General features: G+C 48.1%; 1 protein-coding gene across 1 annotated transcript; it reads left to right on the top strand.

The window, feature by feature from the left end:
- Positions 1 to 6,106: 6,106 nt before the first annotated feature.
- KRT84 (keratin 84) lies at positions 6,107 to 12,904 on the top strand. The gene is made up of 9 exons (XM_055566355.1): positions 6,107 to 6,628; positions 7,839 to 8,047; positions 8,650 to 8,710; positions 9,173 to 9,268; positions 10,179 to 10,343; positions 10,461 to 10,586; positions 11,086 to 11,306; positions 11,735 to 11,766; positions 12,555 to 12,904. The coding sequence occupies exons 1-9, from the start codon at positions 6,107 to 6,109 to the stop codon at positions 12,902 to 12,904; spliced, it is 1,782 nt and encodes a 593-aa protein (XP_055422330.1).
- Positions 12,905 to 17,735: the final 4,831 nt, after the last annotated feature.

Below are 17,735 nucleotides of genomic sequence, written 5' to 3'. Positions count from 1 at the left end.
ACATTAGCTGATTTCTTTGTTGTACAGTAGGAACTAACACGACACTGCAAAGCAACTATATGCCAATAAAAATTTAAAAACAAAAAAAATGTCCACATAAAAACTCATCCATGAATGTTCCACAGCAGCCCTATTCACAATCCCCAAGAGGTGAAACAAACTGAATGCCCAGCAATGGACTAAAGGGTGATCAAAATTTGATCTATCCATACAACGGAATATTATTTGGCCATAAAAAGGAGTGAAGTACTAATGTGTGCTACAACATGGATGAACCTTGGAAACATAAGGTAGATAAAGAAATCAGACACAGAAACCAGATAGTCTGATTCCGTTCATACGAAATTCCAGATTAGGAAAACCTATAGAGACAGAAGGCAGATTAGTGGTTGCCTAGGCCTGGAGGAAGGAGAGGATGGGGTAAGGGTGATGAAAATATTCTAAAGGTTTCTTTGGAGGTGATGAAAATATTCTAAAATGGACTATAGTGTTGGTTGCACTTATCTGGGAATATATTAAAACCTTTGACGTGTACATTTTAAATGAGTGAATTATATGATCCATGAATTATATCTTTAAAAAACTGTCTTTCAAAAATGGGGCCCTGGCTCCAATCCAGGCCTCTGGGGCTTACAGCCTACCTGAGGATACAGACTTAGACATGAAATTATAGATGTCAGGCTTGTTGTGAAAGAGGACAGAACTGAGGCTCCCACCCTAGTCACAGGCCTCGGGTAGGTCGCCTGAGGAGGGGCAGCTAAGCTGGACCCCAAAAGCCAGCAAGACTGAGAGGAGGCAAGGAAGCCCGTGGCAGCAGGGTCGGGGGGTGAGGTTCAAGGCTGAAGGATCAGCAACCCTGAGTCAGGGCACACGCAGAGTCAGACAGGCGAGAGCCGGGGACTTCAGGGACGCACATCCACACCCAGGGAAAGAGAAGATGGGACAACAAGGGCCTTACGGCTTCCATTCCCGCTTGAAGCCCTGTCACTCTGGACCTGCCCTAGAGCCAGTAAGCTTTGCTGATTAAAAACCCAAATCTCTGAAAAATACAGAGACACTCCAGCCTGGAGTCAGCAAAAACAGAGATAACAACAGGCCACCTCTGTCCCGTAGATGACTATCCAGGGCCCAGGAAACACCCTAGTGGGGTAAAGGAGGAGAAAGGAAGATTCCCTCCACCTTCACAGAGAGGTGGGCTCCGGCCCGGTTACCATCCCTGCGGGAATTCCCATCCCAGGGTGGCCCTGTCCTGGACGTAAGCTAGAGGCGCCAGCATTCCCCTTCAGAGCATCCCCCAGGAAAGCCCCCTCAGCGCTGCGCAGTCGCGCCCTCACTCTACGCTCCTCCCCAGAGAGGAGGTGACGCCAGGCAGGCGGGTTGAAAGTGCCTCCTGCTGGTGCTCCAGAATTTCACTCCATCAGCTGGGCAAACACCTCCCGAGCTTCTCCCAGGACCCGCCCTGCGCCAGGTGCAGGGATACAGGGAGGATTAGGCCCCCGCCCTGCCCCCCGGAGGAAGGGAGAGACGTCTGCTGAAGCCAGAGCCTCCCTGCATTCCACTCCGTCTCCGGAGTTCAAATCGCAGCCCTTCCCAGAGCGCCCCCGCAAGGACAGGTGGCGAACAGCCCAAAGAGGCCTGGGTGGAGGTTCTGGAATGAGGTTCCTTGTTTTTGTTTCTGTCTCCCCAGAATGTCTCCCATTTTCTTGTTCCTCTTACCTGCGGGAGACCCTTCCTTGCCCCACTGCCCTCTCCCTCAGTTGTGCTCTGCCCCACACTCTGGGTCCCCTGGGACCCCTTCCTCATCCTGGTCCCATCAGGGGTTCCAGGGAGACTCACTACTGCCACTCTCCTCCTGGGGCTTGAATTGGGGGAAATGGCCACAGAAATGGAGCTGTAAGTGGAAGAGGAGACTTGGATCACTGGTAGAAGGAAGAGGGTTGCACCCGGCTGGCTGGCATCCCCACACCTAGCTCGATGCCAGGCTCACATCAGCACCCAGTGATGTTTTTTTTGACATGAACTGACTTGCATGCCTGTGAAGAGCATCATTTCGCCCTGAAACTGTGTGGGCAAGTGAGGAATTGGGGCTAAACCTGAAAAAAAAAGAAAAGCCATGCTGCTTGAAAGGGTGAGGATGGGCTCAAGTAAGAGGGGTGCTTTGTCTCTCCTGAGAGGTGTTTAGATTCTATCTCAGCATCATTAACCTGACAGGACAGAGGGCTAGAGGGCCTCGGCTCCTTCCCATCGCCCCCTCCTTCTGCAGGGAGATTCCTGAGTCTCCCTTTCCACTGGGGCAGGTCTCAGCATGAACACATCCCAGTGAGTGCCTCTCTCCAGTGCAGACTTGTCCCCAGGCAGAATGGAAACACTCTGAAGGAGGCGGTGGCTTTAGAAAGTCGTCTCATCCTCTGGGATTTCCCTGTCACCCTCCTCCCCACCCACAGGCATGCACACACACACAGAGCAGCCAGGGTTCCCAGGCTCTGCACAGCCAACCAGCATGGCCCCCTCCCTCATCAGCAGTTCCCCCTCCTCCCAGGGCAATTAGCATCAAGATGAGCCAGCAATCCATCTACACTAGCTCAGCCAGCAGATCTCAGGATTACATCCAGACCAACTCTCAACAGGAAGAAGAAACTGTCAGAGCAGCAAAAGCCCCAGCCCAGAGTTTCCAGGGCTACTCCTCCCCTCTCCCCACCTGCTACCCTTTAAAAATGGCTGAGGACTGTATTTTGCATCGTCTGGTGAAATAATGCCTCAGAACTATAAACTGCTAATGGTGACAGCTCATCTCACAACAGAGGTCATGCATGACTGGTCTCAATTACCCCCATCCCGCCCCGGCTGTTAGGGTTGAAGGAAGCTGAGACACGGGTCAGCCCCAGTAATGACTGATGGGGTAATGATGCCATAACCACTGGAGCAGGAATGAGGTGGGGTTCTGGACCACACCAGGAATGACAGCTTACAGGTGAAGGGAGGCAAAAAAGGGGGAAAGAGGCAGAGATGAAAAGAAGGGGATGAAGAGAGGAGAGAAATGGATAACCACACGAGGCTCCACACAACGTACACCCCACCCAAACATTTCCACATGTGTCCTTCACATACTATGCAGTAGGTATAATTCCATGTTACAGATGAGGAAACTGAGGCTAGAGAGGTTAGACAATTTCCCCAGGTCATTTATGTACCAAGGAGGGCGAGTGTTTGCACAGTGATAATAAAATCTTACCCCCTGTCCTCTCTCCCTTTTCCTCCTGCTTTTAATCTTTCCAGTGTCTCCATTCATTCAGCAAAAACACACAGCCTGCCTACCACATGCCTCCACTCTCCTAAGGAGGGATGAAGAGGAGAAACACACATACACACACACACACACACACACACACACACACACCAGTGCCTGCCTCCTGGAGCTTACATTACAGCCTGGGATGATGATGTTAAACAGCAAATCCTTGCAGGCAAGGACCTCAGATGGTGAGAATTCCTAGGGAGAGGAGAAAGCAGGGAGAGGAGATGGAGAGTACATAGAGGAGGGGAATTTAAAGAGAAGGGACCTATGAGCAAAGACCTGGAAGAGTTGAGGGACCCGGCCATGCGGCCATTTGAGGAAAAAAGATTTCCCAGCACAAATGAAAAACAGTAAATGCGAAAAGTGTCTGAGCAGGAGCTCTCCTACCTGTCTGATTGACATACAGGCAGACAGAGTGGCTGGAGCAGAGTGAGCAAAGGACAGACAGACGGAAGGGAGGTCAATGAAAGAGGAGGGCAGACTATGCAGAGTCCTGTATGGCATTTACTCTGGATGTTTGAACTTAGAAATGGCATGATCTGACATGTTTTGTTTTTAAAGGACCACTCTGAGCATGGTGTTAAGGAAAGACAGAGGGGGCAGAGGAGGAAGCAGGATGACTAGCTGGAAGGATACTTCAATAGACCCTGTGAGGAGTGGTGAACTTGGACCAATATGGGAGCAATGGTGTGGTGAGCAGTAATAAGGCTCCAGGTATATTTTGAAGGTAGGACTTGTCAATGGGCTGAATGTGGGATATGGAAAAAGTTGATGAACAAAGGATGGCTCCCAGGTTTTTGGCCTGAGCCAGTACAGAGATAGTAAGCCTGGCAAGTAGAATGTATTTCACAGGAACAAGCAATCGGGAGAACAGTTTTGGACAGATTAAATTTGAGATACATAGTTGATATCCAAATAGAGATGTTGATCAAAATACATGCATGGGGGCACAGAAGGGACATTCAAAGGGATGTTCAGGATAGAGATACACCTTGGTAGCCATCAACAGACAGATAGTATTTAAAGTCATGAGGCTGTATGATGTCACAAAGGGGACAAGTGTAAAGACATGAACAGGTACAAGAGCTGAGCCCAAGGATGCTGTGATGCGTGCAGATCAAGGATATGAGGATAAACTGGTTGAGAAAAATGAAAAGAAGCAGTAAATAATATGTAAAGAAAGTCAAGAGAATGGGTGTCTGGAAACCAAAAAAGGAAATTATTATAAGGAAAAGAGAATGATCAACTATGTCAAATTCTGCTAAATTAAATAATAGCTGAGAATGGACCACTGAATTTAGCAACATGGAGGTTGCTGGCAATCTTCACAAGAACTACTGTGTTATTATTATTTTCTACTTCTCCCTTTGAGACATGCACCTGATACCTGGATCTATGGAGCACAGTGGTAAACTAGAAACAGATGGAAACGTCTTCAACTTGATAAAAAATTTATATATGCAGAAAACCTACAACTAACATTGTACTTAACTGTGAGAACTTGAAGCTTTTCCACCAAAAATCAGGAATAAGGCAAAGATGCCCTCTCTCACCACTGCTTTTCAACATCATACTGGGTATCCTAGCTAATACAGTAAGACAAGAAAAAGAAATAAAAGGTATAGAGACCAGAAGAAAGGAAATAGTGAAGACCTGAGATGGATGGCTCTAGTCAAAAGCTCATATTCCCTTCCAAAGTATGGATAGAATCCCAAGTAAGCATCCAAGCAAGCACAAGTTCCCCCAGACCCAGACAAGCAGGACAAATCATGCCACTTTCTAGAACAGAAAAGGTCAACATTTGTCTCTCCATCTATAATGTAAGGAATCCGCATAGGTACTACTACAGATATCCCTAATGTGTATTTTAGGGGTTCAAAATCATGTGGTTAACTTTCCACACAGATACATGGCCAAATCATTGGCATGTTTTGGCCTCAAATTATGTCACAAAACTATTGGTTGGTGGAAGTCTTCAAGATAATCTCCCCACACCAGCAGGAATACAGAGACCATCTTTTTTATCTCTATACCCTCGGCACCAAGCACATTACCTGAGATACAGTATTTGGTAATTGCTGAATGAATGAATGAATCAATGTCCTTTGAGAGTCTTAAATCAGACATGTATTACATTAACCCAGATGAGCTTCACTGATGATTCAATTCTTATGTGAACAGTCAAATCAGATTACAGAGGATATATGAAACACTGCAAAAGGGTTTTGGACTGCTTAGTCCATCTGCAGGGGTGCAGTAAACTGTATTCTCACCATATCATTTCTTACTCAGAGCTATGAAGACCTTGCCTCTCTTCTATACATTCCTCATCTATTTAGGGGTTATCTGTGTAGCTGCATTCCTTGCAAGCCTCTTGCTGGAGTTGTTACCATTCTAACTTTCTGGTGGTTAGCCGCACTTGCAATGGAAAGTCTATTGGATTTAAGACCAAAGAAAATTAATGTCCCCATAATGGCAATTATGGTGGACCTGCGGGGAAAATAGGACAATAATGTTTATGTGTTTATGTGTTTTTAATGTTTATAGGTTTGATGTTATGGCTCTGATTCTGAGGGGAATAGGTGTGTCTGAGATTAGTTCACTGTGAAGGAGGTTACAGGCATAGAGAGTTTCTGCTAACTACCCAAGCTCATAAATGCTTCCAAATGGCTTTTTTCACTTTTATGGGACCAATCCTCAGATCCCCACACACATAAAAGGGATGAGAGGGATCCACTAGCCCCAGAGGACTCTCAGCTCCAGCTCTCCCCGCTCTGCAGTTGCTGCTCTGCTCTTGCCCAGGACACCATCATGTCTTGCCGCTCCTACAGAGTCAGCTCTGGTCGCTGTGTGGGCAACTTCAGCTCTTGCTCAGCAGTGACACCTCAGAACCTGAACCGCTTCCGGGCCAGCTCTGTCTCCTGCAGGAGTGGGCCCAGCTTCAGGGGTCTTAGCGGCTTTGGCAGTCGGAGCGTCATCAGCTTTGGATCGTGCTCACCCCGGATAGCAGCTGTGTGCCCTCGACCCACCTGCTATGGAGTTGGCTTTGGTGATGGGAGTGGTGCTGGTCTAGGGTTTGGGGCCGGCAGTTGTGTTGGCCTGGGGTTTGGAGCCAGAAGTGGTCTTGGCTATGGCTTCTGCACCCCCGGCTTTGGCTACCGAGTTGGAGGAATTGGAGGGCCAGCAGCCCCATCCATCACAGCAGTGACTGTTAACCAGAGCCTCCTGACCCCGCTCAACCTGGAGATTGACCCCAATGCCCAGAGAGTGAAGAGGGATGAGAAGGAGCAAATCAAGACCCTCAACAACAAATTTGCCTCCTTCATCGACAAGGTACTTGAGACAGCTCAGCCTCTGGGTCTGGGATGATGAGAGCTAAATGCACTGAGGTGTACTTTCCCTCAGGAGGAACTGATCTAGACCCAGGACACAGATCTTGACCCCACATCCTTTGGGATCAACCAAAGGCATGCAGTACGATTTCTGGGTCGCTCTGCTGCAGAGCAAGGATGAGCCTGAGGAAGCACTACATGGAGGGAGAGATTGACGGTGGTGGTGGAACATCCAGCCACTGACTGGATGCCTAAAGGGATCTGAACAACCTAGTCATTTAGAAATATCTTCCAAACAGGTTAGAAACATGAACACCTCCGCCAGGTGTTGGCTGGGACAGGTTTAAAAGATTTTGTCCTTTGATATCCTCATGCTCTCTTTGAAGTTTTCAATGGTTTCTGAGGATGAGTGGCCACACCTGTTCAGGCTTAAAGAAAAGGAGAATGGAGTTGAGTAATTTGTACAAAATTTATACAAAACAAGGAATTCATACTCCTCCCCCCAAGAGGGATAGCCAGATTCAGCCAAGTAGCCTAGATTGAGTAGGGAATGATCACTGGTGGTCACTGATCTTCAGGTTGATGAGAGGAACAAAGAGGTGGAACTGACATCCCAGAAGCGGGGATTTATGTCTCCATGAAGTGGGGATTCTCTGATTGTGCCTGAGATTGTAAACTTACCTCTGTGAGCTTCATTTCATGTGAAATGAGGGGTTGGAGTAAATGGTCTCTGCATTCTCCTCCAGCTCTGTAAGTCTCAGCTGATGGAATATCTGGGGTGATGGGTATGACCTACGACCTGAGAGTTCCCACCTCCTAAAGCCACATCCCAGCCCAAATGTACTTTACTCTGTTCTTCATTCCCTGCCAGAGATAACTGAAATTGGTTTTCAGATGTAGGCCAACTCGGCTCAGGTAGAATCGATTTCTGAATTCCCAGTGAGCTGGCCCTCCCCTCTGAGTGTTAAAGGGGAAATGGTTGAAGATTTTGGTTTCAAAGCTTCTGTTTGTAGCTCAGCCTGGCTGAGTGTGAGGAGGAGTCCCAGACCTGCTCTGCCAGATTCTTCTGAGTTAGAAGGACTTAAAGTCAAACAAAAAAGGGAACAATGGTCACCACGAGGTTGTCACCTCTGACCATCTGAGCAACTAGTCCATACATAGGTGATCATATTGAGCACTCAATTGCCATGTCCTTGCCTCTGTGGATTTAGGTGCGGTTCCTGGAACAGCAGAATAAGCTCCTAGAGACAAAGTGGAACTTCCTCCAAGAGCAGAAATGTGCCAAGAGCAACCTGGAGCCCCTCTTCGAGAACTACATCACCAACCTACGCAGGCAGCTGGATGTAGCGAACAGTGATCAGGCCCGGTTGGAGGCTGAGAGGAACCACATGCAGGATGTCCTTGAGGGTTTCAAGAAGAAGTGAGTGGCATCTGGACCATATGGACCAAGGATGGGCATAGGGCTGGTTCCCAGTGCAGCAGCCAAGCTCAGATGGGAGCCCCTGCGAGGATCAGAGTTGAATGCTGGTTTCAATTCCCAGCCTGGAGACAGGGGCAGGGCAGTGATATGTACGGGAGGGTGAAGCCCCTGCAGGTCCTGAGGAATAAAGAGACCTGGGATTGGGCACAGCCTGTTCCTAATCCTGCCTGTGAACATGGGTGAGTTGACCCCAAAAAAGGAAACCCCTGGTTCTGTAAACAGTGCCCAGGTCCAGCCACAAGCAGGATGCTACTTCCTCTAAGGTCAAGTGCAGTGACCCTAAAGCATTTCCAGCAAAGAACCACAGCCAAGGTTCAGATTTTCAGACCCCACACCCAATTTGAGAAAGTAAAAGGGATTTGGAGAAACGAAAGTCTAAAAGGTCTTAAAGATGGGGCAGAGTGGAGAACATGAGGATGGAAACAGGGAGCCAGGCTCCTGGCTGGGGCAAGAGAGGTCATAAAAGGTGATAACTGGGCAGCTGGGAGTAATCAGCTCTGGGTTCAGGGGTAGAACGCACCCTCTTCATCTTTATCACTCAGGTATGAAGAGGAAGTGGGTCTTCGGGCCAGTGCTGAGAATGAGTTCGTGGCTCTGAAGAAGGTAAGGAGAATAACAGGTACAGGCAGACTTTCCCTCCAGACAAATGTTTTCCACATCCCAGGATGCTGCCCAGGCAGCCCTTTGACTACTCACACACAGTGGACCCCCGAAGGTCACAACTGCTTCCCTTCAAAGTTCTGATTTGGTCTCCAATGACTTAAGGTCTTCATGAAAAGAGAGGTTTGAAGAGATGACATTTTAGGAGTCTTGGATTATCCAGATTCTTCTTGCCTCTAAATAAGCATTGAGAAAGGTCCAGCATCCCTGGGGGTTTTACGTTGTCCAAGGGAGAACAAGAGTCATTAAGCTGTATTTCCACCCCATGACTCTCCCACCTGTCCCACTTGGCCTGCCCCTGTGGAGATTAGTCTCATCTTCCCACCCATCTCCAGACCCTGCCAAGGTGGGGAGGTTAAACAGTACACAGATAATGAGCATTTTATTCTTCTCTCTTTGATGCAGGATGTGGATACAGCGTTCTTAAGCAAGGCTGATCTAGAGGCCAATGTGGATACCCTAATTCAGGAAATCGACTTCCTGAAAACCCTGTATGAGGCGGTAAGGGCTCATCCCCTCTGAGCCATCCAAGGAGATCATTGTGTGGCCTGGATTTCCTGGGGGATTCATTGGACTATTGGTATCATACATCTTTCTTCCCATCAAAAATATATTCTCTAAATGCTGATAAATATACAAGTGGAGAAGGTAAGGGGAGCCTGACTCAGGTCTATGAATCAACTCCTTGGTCAATCTACCGATGGCCAGGAAAGGTTTGGGTCTAGGAATGTCACTTCTATCTTCTGATGAGAAGACTCTGGAAAACTGACTTGCTGGGACATGTAAGATGTGTTAGCTAATTAGTCAAATGAACTAGCTATCTTTTGCTTCATAAGGTCTTTTTGGTCTGGGATAGACCTAATTTTAGAACTGAATGTCTGGCTCTGAGTAGAAAGGCTGAAGAAATCTCCCTTTGAGGCCATTGCCTTGCAGACCAGTTCTCAGCCCTCTCCCATCCCCACTGCCAAGTCTCTGAAGGACTTGGGATATAGGAACTCCTAGATCATCATGTTCTAAAATGTTGTCAGCTCTCAATGATCCACGACTGGCACAGTCACTGTGTGGCTAAGCCAAAGAAATGTTTAAGCTTTATCATGGTTCTTACTCCCTTCCACAAATCCTTAGCGCCCCCCCCCCCACCAGTTTTACTAGTCACCTAAACAAGTTAGGGTGTTGAAGGGATGTCTCCTAGTATACAACAAGGGTTTAAAGTCAAGCTGAAACGGTTTGGGGTCACCTCCTCTTCTTTGCCCTCAGTTTGCATGATCTGCTCTGTTGCTTTGCCCTGAAGAAATAAAGCAATGCTCTGTCTCCTGACTCCAAGTTCTAGGGACCCTGTGACAAAGCCCCAGCATTGCTGGGACCCATTGATGGGAGTCAGTCCATCTGTCTCACTTATCTTCCAACCCAGGAAATCCAGTTACTACAGTCACACATCTCAGAGACATCAGTCATTGTGAAGATGGACAACAGCCGGGACCTGAATGTTGACGGAATCATCGCCGATATCAAAGCCCAGTATGAAGAGATCGCCAGACGCAGTCGAGCTGATGCGGAGGCCTGGTACCAGACCAAGGTGGGCAGGAGGGTGCTGGGGAAGGGGTGCAGGCAGCCCTGGGATGACAAAGATGACAAAGTGGGTTGTGATCTTGACCCAATCTTCGAATCATCCCTTTCTCCCACCAACCCGTAGTACGAGGAGATGCGAGTGACAGCTGGCCAGCACTGTGACAACCTGCGCAACACTCGGGATGAGATCAATGAGCTGAACCGGCTGATCCAGAGGCTGAAGGCAGAGATCGAGCATGCCAAGGCTCAGGTGGGCAAAGGAAAAAGAAAGCCCCATAAGGAAGACAGGCAGAGCCCCAAGCTTTGGGGAGCCCAAGGTGGATGATGTAGGGGAGGCAACTGGGACCCAGAAACAGAGGGATGGGAAGAATTAGTCCAGGAAGACTTCCTAGAGGAGGAAAATGTAGAAGGAAAGGAGAGACTCTTAATCTCCGAAAACGTAGAAGGAAAGTTCTTGGGCTCACTTAAAGGGGCAGGCAAGGCAAAAAGAATGGCTTTATTCTCTGGACCCCCTGGGTCTTAAGAGCAACAGAAATCAATAAGTGCAAAATCAGTGAGGATGAAAATGGCAGAAAAGCAATGTTCCACTCCCTGGCGACCTCAAACTACAGGATGACAAGCCCCTCCATGGGCTCCGTTCCTGGCTTGGCACCAGGCTGTGTCCCCACAGACAGGGGCAGTGTTTCTAGCCCAACCTGAGGATCCCCTAGTTCCTGCCAGAGCCCATCTGCAAACTGCCCTCCCCACAGCGCTGCAAGCTGGAGGCCGCCGTGGCTGAGGCTGAGCAGCAGGGAGAAGCTGCCCTCAATGATGCCAAATGCAAGCTGGCAGAACTGGAGGGTGCGCTGCAGCAAGCCAAGCAGGATATGGCACGGCAGCTGAAGGAGTACCAGGAGCTCATGAATGTCAAGCTGGCCCTGGACATCGAGATCGCTACCTACAGGCGCCTGCTGGAAGGCGAGGAGATCCGGTGAGTGCTCTCGGTGCAGCAATTGGAGTGAGGTCAGACTTCTAGCTTCTAGAAAGTCTAGGTGGGGGAAGGAACCAGGAACAATTTTTCCTACAAACCTCAATGGATTGCCCTTGGCAGGGGTTTAGAAGATGCCTCTAGTTCTTGTGCCTCTAAGTGCAAGCTTGTAGACAGACTGCATCAAATCATAGAGAGCTCTGCTTGATTGGTTAGCTTGTTTAAAAAAAGAAAAAGAAGACATTCTCTCAGATATTTTGCTTCAATAGTTTTGGAGGGTTTAGGGACATGTAAGTTTTAAAAACTCCCCAGATGCTTATGCAGACATGGGTGAGAACCACTGTCCACACAGCCAAAAAAGCCCTCTCATAGCAGGGAGGTTTTCAGAGAACAACATGGTTGTGAACTGACTTGCTTCTTTCTCTTTTCAGGATCTGTGAAGGTGTTGGACCAGTAGACATAGGTAAGACCCTTCAGTCTCTTCTTCTTCACACATGTCTCTCCTAGAACCCTTCAAATTTCCTTTAAACTCAAGCCCACATTGTGGTCAGGAGCCCATGGCTGGACTGGCCATGACAGCCAGGGGAGCAGGGATCATCTGGCCCTTGGACTGAGAATATCCTTAGCTGACTTAGGTATTAAGACATCCCCAGAGCCTGCCTCCCCAGAGCTAAGCAATCAATCACCAATTGGGGTTGAGCTAAGTAAAGCTTAATCAGACTAGAGACCTGGGTCATGGAGGTGTGTCCAGTGGAGACTAGAGGGCTAGAGAGCACAGCCATTTAGTGAGTTGGGAGGAACTGAAAACGGGCCCTCTTTAGGGGTGGGCAATGTGGGTATTTCCAAGGGGCAAGATGTAACTGGAAGAAGCCCTGTGGCTTTATTATGGAGGCTACTGGATAATTCAGCTCACCAGCACCCTCACACAACCCAACCAGACTTTGGCCATATATAAATAACAGTGGACTTACCGCTGTATGCCAACACCTGGGGAACTGGCTGAACTCTTCCATTTTAGTCCAAATGTTCCATTTTAGTCACTTGAGTGACTCCACTAAAGTCAAAGTCCATTTGGACTTTAGTGAAGTCACAACCTTTGAGTCACCCAGGCAAAAGGACAGAAAAGTGGGTATTGACTACGTAGATAGTAGGAACCCCTGGGGCCCAGGCCACTTCTGCCTGTCCTCTCCCCTCCCACAAAGGGAGCGTGGAGGGTGAGGCAGCCTCTCTGAGGGTTTCTTCCTCCTGCAGCGGTGAGTAGCTCCCGGGGCGGCCTGGTGTGCGGGCCCGAGTCCCTGTACAGCAGCTCCAGCCTCTGCCGTGGCGGGGTCATCATCTCCGGAAGCGGCAGCAGCAGCAACATCCGGTCCGGCGGCTTCTGCAGCTCCAGCGTGGGCGGGGCCCGGGTCGTGGGCGGTGGGGACCTGCTGGGCGCTGGCTCCCGAGGGGGCTCGGTGCTGGTGGGCGAAGTCTGCGCTCCCAGCGTCCCCTGCCCACTGCCCACCGAGGGCGGCTTCAGCAGCTGCAGTGGCGGCCGTAGCAGCCGCAGTTCCACCGTCCGCTTCGTGTCCACCACCACCTCCCACCGGACCAAGCACTGAGAGCAAGCGCTGGCCAGCCACCGCTCTCAGAAGAACCATCTCCACGCCTTCTGCTTCTGTCCCCAGGGTGCCCTGAGTCAGGCTGGAGGGTGCTCTAGGTACCCCTCCTGCTGGGAAGCCACGGGCTGCTCTGCCTGGTCTCTGTCCTTTGGGGGGATTTTTTACACCCCTTAGATGCTCCATCCACAGGCCCCAGACTGGCTTTCCCCCTAACTCCCAGTTTCCTAACTTTGGGTCACTCCTCACCACCCAGCCCAACAGCCTAAAGAAAGTACAAAAACCAGTATGTTGGGGGAGAAATGGACCAGTTCAATGCCAGAAAGAATGTGCCTGGGCGCCATCACCATCCTAACTTTGGATTAACTTTAAGAATGGAGAGCTGGCTGTCCACAGAGCAGGGGTCCTCAGCCCACCAGCCTCTGCTTCCCTCTCCTAACTTTCCTTGGCAGAAGGTTCTTTCCTCCTCTTCCTGATCCAGAAGGAGCCACGATCTTCAGTGGCCCAAGGGATCCCTGAGTCCCCAGAGATGGTTCTTCTCCAAGTGGCATCGGTCCTGGCTGCTGCTCTTCCTGGGGTGTTGGTTTAACTCTGGCATGCGAGTCCACGAGGTGGATGGGTACTGGTGGAGAGGCAGTCCCTGCAACACTCCATGCCCCTGCTGGTGTTGTGAGGGAAATCCAGCCTTCCACTGCAAGAGGGTTTATGTCTGCAAGCTCCAAGGAGGCCTGGGCTGGGGTGGGTGCCTGTTTGTACTGCTGTTTGTGTTGCTGGAATTTCAATAAACTTGCAAGCTAACATGTCTAGGACTCTGGCCTCTCTTTACCAGTCATGCTGGGGGTGGGGGATCTTGCCTCCTAGATTCCACTAGCTCACTCCCCCGGGGACTTGCTAAGGGCAGAGGCTGGTGTCCTGGGACAGAGGACGTACTAAGAAAAGAGCCCTCAGGCCCCTCCCTGGAGGGGCACATAGTTCAGCAAGGGAGATGAGACATACAGCAAAAGCTCTGAAAAAGAATGCCAAGCAGCCCACTTCTCTCCGTGTGTTGCCCTCCACCCTCCTCCCACCAAGGCAAACCCTTCCATTTGTTTCCCAGGTCCCACCCCACCCCCAGTTCCTCTGGGATCATTGTAGGGGCCAAGAGACCCAGCCATGTGGTTAGAGGGTTGAAACTTTCAATCCACCCTCCCTGATCTCCAGGAAGGGGAGCGGGGTTGGAGGTTGAATCAATCAATCATGATTTATGTAATGAAGCCTCCATAAAAACTCCAAAAGGACTAGGGGTTCCAAGAGTTTCCAGGTTGGTGAATATGTGGAGATATGGGGCGGGGGTGTGTGCCTGGTGAGACCATGGAAGCCCCCAGGCCCTTTCCCCACACCTTGCCCTATACATCTCTCCCATCTGACCTTGAGTTTTATCTTTCCATAATAAACTGGCAATCTATTACGTAAAATGTTTCTCTGAGCTCTGTGAGCCACTCTAGCAAAGTAATCAAACCCAACGAGAGGTTTTGAAACTTTCAATCTATAACCAGTTGATCAGAAGTCTGGGTGATAACCTGGGTTTGCAACTAGCATCTAAAGCAGAGTTGGGGTGGGCAGTCTTGCAGGACTGAACCCTTGACCTGTGGAATCTGATGCTGTCTCCAGGTCGACAGTGTCAGAATTGAGTTGAATTGTTGGACACCCAGCTGCTTACTGGTACAAGAAACCCCATGTGCCTGTGTGTGTGTGTGCACACACACATGCACACACATTGGAACCGTGACCAGAACTCTTAGTGTGTGTCTTGTGCAACAGCAGAGGATCCCACACCATAGTAAGTCCCCACACTAGGTTTAATGACTATTCTCATCATCATTAAATTCTTAATAGTTTTAACAAGGGGTTCTGCATTTTTATTTTACATTAAGCCCCATAAACTGTAGAGCCAATCCTACCTGAATAGCTATATTTCTACTAAGGGAATTGAATGTGCAGTTTAAAATCTTCCTACAAAGAAAACTTCAGGCCCAAATACCTTCACTGGTGCATTTTACCAAACATTTAAGGAAAAATTCAGAGTCTTCCAGAAAACATAAGAGGAGGGAAATTTTCCCAACTCCTTTCATGAGACCAGCATTACCCTAATACCAAAACCAGCCAAAGACATAATAAGAAAAAAAAACCCTACAAATCAATACATGTTATGAAACTTAATGTAAAAAATAAAATATCAGTAAATTGAATACAGCAACAAAGAAAAGGATAACGCATCATGACAAGTAGAGTTTATCCTAAGAATGCAAGGCTGGTTCAACTTTCAAAAACCTAATGTAATTAATGTAATTTATGATATCAACAGACTGAAAAGGGGGACTTCCCTGGTGCTCTAGTAATTAGGGATCCATCTGCCAGTGCAGGGGACGTGGCTTCAATCCTTGGCCCAGGAACCAGGACCCCACATGCCACAGGGCAACTAAGCTCATGAGCTGCAACTCCTGAAGTCTGCACACTAGAAACCATGCTCCGCAACGAGAAGCCACCGAAACAAGAAGCCCACACTCCACTACCAGACAGTACCTACGCTCGCCACAACTAGAGAAAGCCTACACGGCAACAAAGACCCAGTGCAGCAAGAAAAAAAACCCACACAGACTGAAAAGGAAGAATCATGACTACCTAACAGACACACAAAAGGAGTTGACAAAATTCAACATCTGATTGCAATTAAAAAAAAAAAAACCTCACAGCAAACTAGGAATAGATGAGAACTTCAGTAATCTAAATAGCATCTACTAAATTCATCAACAAAGTAACATCCCATAGCTAACAACCTACTTAATGGTGAAAGTCTGAATGATGTCTTCCCTAAGACTGGGAAAAGATAAGGGTATCTGCTCACATCATGTTTAGTCAGTATGACACAAGCTGGCCTAGCCGATGAACTAAGGCAAGAAGAAGAACTAAAAGTCATATAAAAAAAGGCAGGGGAGTCAAATGGGTTGGGTAGGAAGAAATAAAACTCTTTCTATTTTTGGAAGACATTATTTTCTGCGTAGAGAATCCCAAGGAATTTCTCTTTTTAAAAAACCTGCTAGAACTAATAAGTGAGTTTAGTAAGATTAAGGGATGTGAGGTCAATATACAAAAACTAATTGCATTTCTATATTCTAGCAAAAACAGTTAGAAATTAAACATTTTAAGTATCACTTATAATAGCACCCAAACATAGAAATACCTAAGCATAAGGCTTTAAAAAGAATCAATATGCTAAAAACTATAAAACAATAATGAAAGAGATCAGAGAAGCAAGTAAATGGAGATATATACTATGTTCCTGAATCATAAGACTCAATATCGTTAAGACATTGATTCTCCCACAAAGATGACACAAGGTTCAATCAAACTTGTGAACTCTGATTTGTGCAAACCCCAGTTCAGATCCCAGGTTCTCTACTTAATAGCTGTGTGGCCAAAAGTAATAACAGGCAAGAATGATAGTTAGTATAGATTGCATTGAGCAGGGTTTCTAGTGTGTTGTGTGTTTTAACTTACTTGATTCTTTCAACAATCCTATGCAGTAGGCACCTTAATAACTGCACTTTAGACAGATGACAAAACCAAGGCCCAGTGGTCAAAGCAAAGGCATTCTGAGTGCAGAACCCACACTCATCACCACCACGCTGTTCGATCTGTCATTTATTCTGTCTCTTGCCTCATCTATAAAATAGGAAAATAGCTTCTATATCAAAAAGTTGTTGTGGAAATTACACACAATGGCATAACTACAGTGCTTAGCACATAGCCTGGTACACAGTGGTGCACAATAAATGGTTGCTATTGTTTTGATGGTGATGGTGGTGGCAGGTGTAGTTCTACTGCTAATGGAGAAGAGCTGTGTTCAGCAGCTCAGTCACCCCATTACCAAACACGGGTGGATGCCCAAGGGTCAGCAGACTGTTGTCAGTGTTTGCACGCAAAGCCCTCAGCCCTGATCTGCAGGCAGGCAGGCAGGCGGCTCCCCAGCCTTTCCTGCTCCTGCAAGCTGGACTGGGCCTCTGCCTGGCTACCTGTGGGGCGTTGCTGCCCTCTGCTGGCCACCAACTTCCCTGGGGCCTTTTCAAAGCATTCCCAGGGCAGGGTATTATGGAGAGAGAGAAGGAAGTCTTTTTTTTCTCCTTTTGTTATTAATTTCCTTACGCTTATTTTTTAAATTAAAGTATGGTTGGTTTGCAATATCGTCTTGGTTTCAGGTATGCTGCTGCTAAGTCGCTTCAGTCGTGTCCGACTCTGTGAGACTGCAGCAGCCCACGAGGCTCCTCTGTTCCTGGGATTCTCCAAGCAAGAATACTGGAGTGGGTTGCCATTTCCTTCTCCAATGGTTTCAGGTATACAGCACAGCAACTTGTTTATGTGTGTGTGTGTGTGTATACACACACACACACACACACACACATATATATATATATATATATATATGCATATATATGGCTTCCCCAGTAGCTCAGTTGGTAAAGAATCTGCCTGCAATACAGGCGACCCAGATTCAATTCCTGGGTCAGGAAAATCCTCTGGAGAAGGGAATGGAAACCCACTCCAGTATTCTTGCCTGAAGAATTCCACGGACAGAAGAGCCTGGTAGGCTACAAGTCTATGGGGTTGCAGAGTCAGACAAACTAAGCGTGCGCACACACACACTCACACACCACACACACACACCACACATACACACACACACCACACAATATAGAGAGACAGATAGACAGATTCTTTTTCAGAGTCTTTTCCCTTAGCAATTCAGTTCAGTTCAGTCAGTCGGTCATGTCTAACTCTTTGCAACCCCATGGGCTGA

Source organism: Bubalus kerabau, chromosome 1 (genome assembly GCF_029407905.1).
Source record: "Bubalus kerabau isolate K-KA32 ecotype Philippines breed swamp buffalo chromosome 1, PCC_UOA_SB_1v2, whole genome shotgun sequence".
Classification (NCBI taxonomy): domain Eukaryota; kingdom Metazoa; phylum Chordata; class Mammalia; order Artiodactyla; family Bovidae; genus Bubalus; species Bubalus kerabau.
The sequence above is the reverse complement of the archived record's forward strand: the minus strand, read 5'-3'. Positions and strand labels throughout refer to the sequence as shown.